Here is a 9,029-nt window from a genome sequence, read left to right as displayed (position 1 = left end):
TATCATTTGATATTTTATTCATTTTGAATTGCTCTTTATTTTTTATTATATAATTAAATAAAAAAAATATTATTAAATCCATTGGAGTCCATAACCTAGATTACAGGTCTCATGAGTTCACCCGAGTAGGACATATGATGCATCAATTAAATAAGAACCTCTCATGGAAGTTGTGAATGATATGTTGCTCATTATTGATGATTCTACCAATTACTTTGAAGTAATATATGATATTTATTCCAAGAAATGACTTGAAGTTATGGACTTCATGTACTAACCAAGTTTGGAACTTGTTTGATCCACCTAAAGAGATAAAACCCTAATGGATCTAAGTGGGTCTTTAAGAGAAAGACTAACATGAAAAGCAATGTACAAATATACAATGCAAGCTTTAAGAAGTATAAATATTCAATTTTGATGGTATAATCAATAAATTTGATTTCATAAAAAAAATATGGATAAACCATGTGTTTACAAAAAGTTAGCAAAAGTGATGTCATTTTCCTAATATTATATGTAGATGGCATATTATTGTTAAGAAACGGCATATCTTTACTTTAATCAGTAAAGTTTTGACTGTCCAAAAATTTCTCCATAAAAAAATTAGAAGAAGCAACCTATATATTGGATATAGAGATTTATAAAGATAAATTTAAAAGGTTGTCATTGTCTCAATCCATGCATATAGACTAGATGCTACAATAACCCAGCATGGAAGAATATATGATTGGATTCTTATCTATTTTGCATGGAACATCCCCCTCCAAAGACATGTCTTATAAGACATAAATTGAGAGAGATATGATGAAAACAATATCTTATACTTTGCTATAGGATCCATCAATGGAGAAGATAAATTAGAAATTCAAAATTGTTTGAATTAAGATTTTTTTGGCAATGAAATGTTGGAAAATTAGTGAATATCAGTCAATATATGTTTTATTCTAAATGGTAGTGCTCTAAGTTAGAAGAGCTCCAACCAATAGAGCACAACTGATTCTAAAATTGAATAAGAGTACACCTCCACATTTAAAGAAACAAAAAGGTTGTTTGGATCAAGAAGTTCATCAATAAACTAGGTTGGTTATTAGCATTGTTGATCCAATTGCTATATACTGTGATAACAATGGAGTCATTGTATAAGAAAAAAAACCAAGGTCTCATCAATTATCCAAACAAGTACTTAAAAAATTTCATTTGATTTGATGAATCAATGAAATGAAAGATGTAAAGATACAGTGAGTATTCACCGAAGAGAATTTAGAAGATCTTCTTACTAAGTCACCTTCCATGCAGAAGTATTAATGCTACATAGAGCAATATGGTATTAGATGCATGAGATTTTAATGTAAGTGAGAGATTATTAGTTTAATATATTTTATAGTCAATTGGTTGGTTACAAGTGGTATTATTATATTCATGTATATACATATTTATTTTTAATAAAGGTTTAATTTATCTTTAATATTAATATAATATTAGATTAATGAATCTAATATTTGATTTATGAATCTAGAATAAAGATAAAGTTCATGTAACAAAAATGCTTTGCAAATGAAATTATAAAGTTGTTATAATTATGGAATTCTTACTGCATCAAAACATTGTTTCTAAAATATTCTTGATTGATGTTCTCTTAAATACTGGATATTTATTATAGTCATGGAGACTAATACATATTATGTTTTTTTCTTTATAAAATCCATAACCAAGGTGGAATGAGATTTGAAAAGAGTTTCAAATCTTATTCAAACGATCAATTACTATTATGTAGAAAATAAAAATAATTTAACATGATAGACATACTCCATACTTTAATGTTAAATCAGAAATTGATGAAAGGATATTAATTACATTAAGAAACCTGTCACTAAAAGGTTAAGTCAAACCAATAATGACTTTTTTAATATTTGAGGGATCATGACACATTACTAGACGATACATCTGATCTTCAAATATAAATTAATTATTTGTTGAATTGATAAAAAAAAATTATTTAATTCTATTTAATTAGAATTATAATTTATATTTGGGTCAACATACAAGGATTCTAATGGCTCACACACATTAAGAACCATTAGTCAAAAATTAAACTAAGATGATTTAATTAAGTACGACTTGATTAAAATATATTTTAGAAATTAAGGACTAGAATATAATTAATATAGAGATTATATTTCTAGACCTATAAAAATCAAGTAAGGACTCGATTGAGTTACTTTCTAAAATTGTCTTGAATTAATAAATAAATATTATTTAATGGGAAAATTGATATTTTACCAATTTATAGGTTTTTTTTAGATTTCCCTATAAATAGTAAGTTACGCCTTTTATTTTAGAGTGGTTGTCTGATAAACATAAAAATTATGTAAGTTACAGAATAGATAGCTAGCACTCTAGACATAACAATCATCTTCTTCTAAATAGGGATTTAAGAGATTTCTCATTGGTGGTTCGTGTAGATTACCATTGGAGGCTGGACAATTGGATGACTTTTGACAACCCAACCTTTAAAGAATTATTCAAAGCCGAAGAAAATCAGATCTTCAGGTAATATATCCCTAAACAAATCTAAATTTGTCTAATGAGATCCTAGGGACTCCTGAATAATTTGTTTTATTATGTTTAATACGTGTATGCTATTCAAAAAACCTAACAGGAACAACATTGAAAACACTACAGGGTTTGATTGATACAATCCAAGCAAGGTCAAATTCGGATTTTGACATAAAAAATTTTATTGTCCATTTTCACACTATTAAGCATGACTTTCAACTTGAAAGTTGGATCAAGTTGAAATTTTTACAAGAGTTTTTAGACATGTTAATTTACATTGAGTTAAAATATGGCCAATCAGAGTTCGGGAAGAGATTATTTCAGATTGTCAAAGTTACTAAACGAATATTGTCGAATCTTTCTATCTAGACCTTCATCTACTGTTTGGACTATATTTAGATCTACAAAAGGAATTCCGCTAATATTCCAATTGGGCTGGAAAGTAGACATTTGTACCTTTCTAGTGATATGTGGTAGGCTTACTAATTCATCTGGACGAGAGAGAAAGACATGTTTGAAGTCAAACAAAATTCTATTACGAATGTGGGAAAAGTGAAGAAATATTGTTTCTTTATGTATTATGGATTCCAATCAATACAATGATTTCTTAATGTACTTAGAAACATGTGTGGTACCTATTGGCTTACCTATTCAATACAAGAATTTCTTAATGCTTTTAGAAACATATGTGAGTTTATTTTGGCCTTTTAGGCATTGTTTTAGGGTTTGTTTCATTATTAAACACGTGTTAGTTGATTACTATATAAGACTTATTGGCTTGCAACTTAAAAGAGGTCCATTAATATTATTTAGAGGGGACTATATGTATTACTTTTATGGCTGAAAGTTTTGGCAACTATGATGATGATGATTTGAATAAACAAGATTTTTTCTTTGTTTTGCGTGTTGCAAACAACCTTTTTTTGAAGGGATAAAGATTGTACACCGACTTTCCGAAGATTAACTGATTTCGTAATGTCATTCATATACTTCAGGTTCTTAGGTACATGGTTATTCTTGGATCCAAGTTTTTTTTTCAATACTTTTAATTTTTAGGTACAATGTTATCTCTAGGTTAGGATTTCAAACCGGATATTCAACTTTCTTGGATTGACTTTTAATTTTGTTGTGGGTTGTTGACCATATTATCTACTATTTTCAATAAGACAGTGTTTGGTTGGTTTAACATTTTCAAAAGAAAAAAACACAAATGTTTTGTCTTTAAGATGTGTTTGTCAAACACGGTCTTAAGATATTTTTTAAAGTCTTTGGTTTTTAGTTATGGGCGTATTTTGCAAACACACCTTATTGATTTTTTAGCAATGTTTATTTTTTTATTTTTTTGTGTTTTTATAAACATACCCCAAATAATTTCCAAAAATCCTAAAAAAAATCAGAGACTATTATAAAATTATTTATGGATCCCTCGTATTTTTTTCTAATCATTTTATTTAACATTTGAGTTGTAGACTTACACTATAAGATACTAAATCAATATTAAATATACCTGTTTTTTTTTCTTTAGAATTTCAGAAGAATAAAAAAACATTTTAAAAATTCCTTATTAAAAAAATACAAAAATATATTTTTAATTATTTACATATTACAAAATTCTAAAATTTTTCATACATATTTTATTCACAATCAGTCTTTTTACCTCTCTAGTAGATTGTTAAGTTTTTTATAATTTATAAACCTCAAGTATCATTTTTCAAAACGGAACTTAGCACGAGCATATAAGAATGGATAGAAGACAATATCTCTCAGAAAAATCAGTCAAAAGTAACGGATTTGAAACTCCATCTTCAAATTCAATAAATGGAAGAACAAATGACATCAACATCTGTGCCGTTGATTACTTATAATTTTCATGGAAAATCCTCACTTTATGGCCAAGAATCCTTTCAAAGTTCTACATTTTGGTGACCTTTTCACCTTATCTTAAAGAAAAGAGAAACAGAAGAGGAGATTGGTTTGTGGGTCTGACATGTTCATCGACACCGATTCGCCTCGTTCTCTGCTGATATGTAGGGCTAAACGTGTAGAGGTAGAGCTGTAAAATCAAAATTGAAAGAGAGGTAAGTAGCTTTGTATTCCTCAAGCTTCATTTCCGTTGTTTGAATCCAATTGCAGAATGTTAGGGGGTGCTGTAAGAGCTTCAACAAATCATAGACAACACTATTTTCTCGAAAACCCTTCATTATTATCATCTCCCAGACACATCTCATCAAGCAAAAGCAATGGAAATGCAAATCAACACTCATTTACTGTTTCTTACCTCGTTAACAAATGTGGGTTTTCACTAAAATCTGCATTAGAAGCTTCTAAACGTGTCCATTATGAAACTCCACATAAACCCGATTCTTTACTTAGCTTCTTCAAGGACCATGGCTTCTCAGAGAACCAAACTTTAAAACTTACCAGAAAATGCCCTGAACTGCTTTTGTACAATCCTGACAAAACCCTTTTACCCAAACTTGAGTTTTTGTATTCTAAAGGTGTTTCAACCGCTGATGTTGCTAAAATCATATCCTTCTACCCTTGGATTTTGAGATGCAGCTTAGAAAACCAGTTAGTCCCTACTTTTGATTTTTTGAAAAATTGGTTCCCGAATGATACCATTGTTCAAGTATTCAAAAGTACTCCTCTTGTTCTTCAACTTAATCCTGTAACTGTGAAATATATTTCCCAGATTTTGCGAGATAATGGAGTGCCTGACAAGAATATTGTTATGCTAGTTCGTAGCCACCCTAAAACATTGTTGTTGAGTCCAAAGAAATTTAACATGGTGCTGTGCAAAGTGAGGAAAATGGGATTAGATCCTTGCAAGAGTCAATTTGTCGTTGCGATCCTAGCATTGACGTCCATGAGCAGATCCACATGGGAAAAGAAACTTGATGTATATAGGAGATGGGGTTTGTCCCATGAAGAGATTCTTGCAGCATTTGCAAAGTCTCCGTGGTTTATGACCCTATCTGAAGAGAAGGTTGTGGCAGTGATGGATCTTTTTGTCAACAAATTGGGCTGGGAATCTTCTTTTATTGCCAAAAACCCAACACTTGTCTCGTATAGCTTGGAAAAGAGGCTCACTCCAAGGGCTTCGGTTTTGCAATTTCTAGTGTCTCAAGGTTTGATTGAGAAGAGTTTCAGAAGCACTACATTCTTCATTGCATCTGAAAATAAGTTCCTGCAGCAGTTCATAAATCAGCGTGCTGAATCGACCCAGATATTGAAACTGTACCAGGAGAAATTGAATCTTTCAAGATAAAGGATCATAGATGAAAAGGGTACAGTGGTTTTCTTGCAGTTCTAAGCTCTTTCACATTTTAATCACAATCACCACACTTTTCCTTTGATTGTTTCAACTGATCTAATCGTGTCCTTTGTTTCTAATTTCACCATTTGATTTGGATGGAAAGGATAGATTGAGGTCTTGCAGTTCTAAACTCTTATTATTTTTCTTGATTTAATTCCAGTTGTAAAAGTACTGTAAATGAGTTATTGAATTCTTTGTTTTCATCCAGATTGAATCTTATGCTCAACAACAGTTCTTATGGTCATCCATCATGATTGAATAACAATCCCTTCCCTGTCTTGTGTGAACTCCATGATTGTTTTTATGTGGTCACGTTTGTGAATGTAGTAGAAAAATCCACACATATGCTGATATGGTCTGTAGACTTGAGGAATATTTCGGCTTCTGCAAGGCACTCTGCTTCATGGAAATTGCTCTGAGATTTCAAAGATAACGGTGCAACCTTCGTTCTTTGGATTCTTGCTTTCTCATACTTGTGGGAAACTTCTTGTAATGGTGGAACTCCATTGTGCTTGGTTCTTACAGAAAAATTGTGGATGGATACTGTGCAGAGACACTTTTTTTGCCATATTTTTTTGGTGGTGGGCGAGTATGAAATTGGGAAACCATTAGCAAGATATAGCAGACATTCTCCGGGATTGTTTCTTGATATAACTTGGGAAAATAATGCACACTTGTTTCAATTTAGTTAATTTTGCATTTGGAAGCTTTCTTACTAAAATCTTTTGCTGCCATTGAGTAATTACGAGTTTGGCTTCATTTTACCTGGATATTGATCTTTCTGCGGCTTTTATTATTTGTGTAAATGAATCTCAGGATGTTATTCAGGCTTTATTGGTGCACGCCCGGCCCCCTCCTTCGGTACCGTTAGTGTAGACCGATTCAAATAATAAAAAGGTTAGGTTTGCGATTCAACCACATGTACAGGAGTGATGCAGTAGGATTGCTTTGCTGAGCAACTGAGAGAGTCTGAGAAGAATGACTTCCTGCCGCAAAGCCACAGTTCCACTGTAAATATATGTGGCAACTTGGTTTGATGTTGAAAGTTGACGGGAAAATGAATAAAATAGCTTGTGACTGGAAGATCCAGTACAAGAACAAGTTGTGAGGGATCTTGTCAATAGAACAGGTTGGGAACTTTTGTATGTTGCCAAAAACTCAGCTCTTGTAACATATAGCTTGGAGAAAAGGCTCATCTTTAGGGCTTCAGTTTTGCAATTTTAGTTTCTCAAGGTTTGTTCAACAAGAGTTTCACACGGTAAATTCTAGTTAACTCAGATTAATCGATCACTTGTTTATTAGAGATGAGTTCTTGAAAATCTGCAGGAACTAGTTAACTGATTGACTTGACTAATCTAAACCAATCAATCATTTTAACTGTTAGAAAATAACTTGTCTAATTAAAAAATTATATATAAAATTTGAATATATATCATAAAATCATTCCCCTAATCATTGAAGTATATGCGTGATTCTCGTGTGATTCCCATAAGAAGAAGAAATTGGAGAAGAGTTTTCCTCCAATTCTTTTGCAAGACATATGAAGCAATACACACGTAACATTAAAATATAAAATCATAAATCTTCCAAGCAATAGTTCTAATTGCCGTCCACTCATATATATTTCTTTCATATTGTATTAAAGACGAATTTTCCTTCTAATTTCATACACTTATGTGATGAGCACGTTGTTGTTTTTTCAAAGATTTTGTTAGCTATATTCAACAAAATGATACAATTCAGAAATAAATATTTTTATGGTACAATTGACAAAAAAAAAAAAAAACTTTGAATAGTTGTGTCGTAAATTTGAAGTTTTCCTGTCTTTTTCTTTTTTGGTCATGTGTGAACTTTGTCGGTGTGACTGTGACTGTTTTTATGTGTTTACTTTTGTTGATGAAGCCACATAAAAGAATCATTGAACATATGGAGAAACAAAGTTGGGTGATGTTTGGTTTTGGTTCTACTCCAAGGGAAGGTGCTGGGCTTGATGCCATTGTATTTGCTGTGAAATATTAAATACAATGGTTATTAAAATAATGACTTGCTTTCTCATGCTCTTGCGTAGCTTCTTCTTGTATGGTGAAAACATGTTTTGCTTTTTAACATACATGGATTCATAGATAGGGGTGCCTCAAAATAATCTGATTATTTAGAATATGCATTAAATTATTAAAAAAATACAAACCCAAGAAATCAAACAAAAAACAGGTTAGAAAATTTATATATAAAAAATTAGTTTAGCAGTTTTATATTTTAGAAACCGAAAAAACTGAACCAAGATAAAAAAAAATCATAAAAAAAAAATCATGTATTTCCTAATACATCTAAAAGATTCAAGGTGCCAACTCATCTCTTTCATTGTTCTTATGAATAGTGAAGGAGATGCTTTTTTTTTTCTCCTTCATTTTTGGCATATGCTCTTTTTCTTTCACTTTCATCCTTTATTTTTTTTTTAATTTTATTCTTTAATATTTGCTTGATTTTGAATTGTTTATAAATTATTTTGATTTGTTTTCTATAAGGTTATTGCAGTCTTAAACAAACATCTTCACATTTGGTTTATTCTTGATTTTATGAGCATCTATTTTTATCATCATACAATTAAGTACAAATAGTTAAAAAAAAATATAAAATTCTTAAACCCAATGGAGTCTATCACCTGAATCGTGAATTTGGCGGGTTAAGTCGTGAAACTTAGGTTGATCCAATCAGATGACATCTCAATATTAAAAAAAAAGTCATCTTGAATTTTTTTTAAGCCAAACCATGTTTTTTACTGTTCGTCTGAGTTGTCTTTGGACTTACTAAGTTGATTGGGTTTGTCGGGGCAACTCTCATATGGTCTAATTTTAAATCCAAGCTAGCCAAGGAGTCGGGTCAAGAGGTTTCACAGTTGATTCGTTGGGCTAGGTTCAATAACAATGCCAAATAATTTTCTATGACAAGGACATATTTGTTTTACATTTAATTTTTTTTTATTCGAGTCGCAACGTAGTGTGGCCTTCTAAACTAGTAATGTTAGTGGCATATTTGAGTTGTTAAATCCACCCATTTTGCCCCTAGCATGATGAAATAGTGATCCATCTTTTTACTTAATGTCAGCTATCTAGCTTATAGTCTGGTTGTTGAAAATAATTGAAGGGAGAGCAGGTAG

General features: G+C 31.0%; 1 protein-coding gene and 1 long non-coding RNA gene across 2 annotated transcripts; both read left to right on the top strand.

Annotated features, from left to right (window-relative positions):
* Nucleotides 1-4,303: 4,303 nt before the first annotated feature.
* Nucleotides 4,304-6,569, top strand: LOC112328815 (uncharacterized). Its single transcript, XR_002984023.2, has 2 exons — nucleotides 4,304-4,634; nucleotides 6,081-6,569. It is a non-coding gene; the product is annotated as an uncharacterized LOC112328815 (long non-coding RNA).
* On the top strand, nucleotides 4,629-6,116 carry LOC18102298 (transcription termination factor MTERF6, chloroplastic/mitochondrial). Its single transcript, XM_006378044.3, has one exon. It carries the CDS (start codon nucleotides 4,691-4,693, stop codon nucleotides 5,822-5,824), a length of 1,134 nt encoding a protein of 377 aa, XP_006378106.2. The 5' UTR covers nucleotides 4,629-4,690; the 3' UTR covers nucleotides 5,825-6,116.
* Nucleotides 6,570-9,029: the final 2,460 nt, after the last annotated feature.

Source organism: Populus trichocarpa, chromosome 10 (assembly GCF_000002775.5).
Source record: "Populus trichocarpa isolate Nisqually-1 chromosome 10, P.trichocarpa_v4.1, whole genome shotgun sequence".
NCBI classification, from domain to species: domain Eukaryota; kingdom Viridiplantae; phylum Streptophyta; class Magnoliopsida; order Malpighiales; family Salicaceae; genus Populus; species Populus trichocarpa.
Note: the sequence above shows the minus strand (reverse complement) of the source record. Positions and strands in the feature narration are given on the sequence as shown.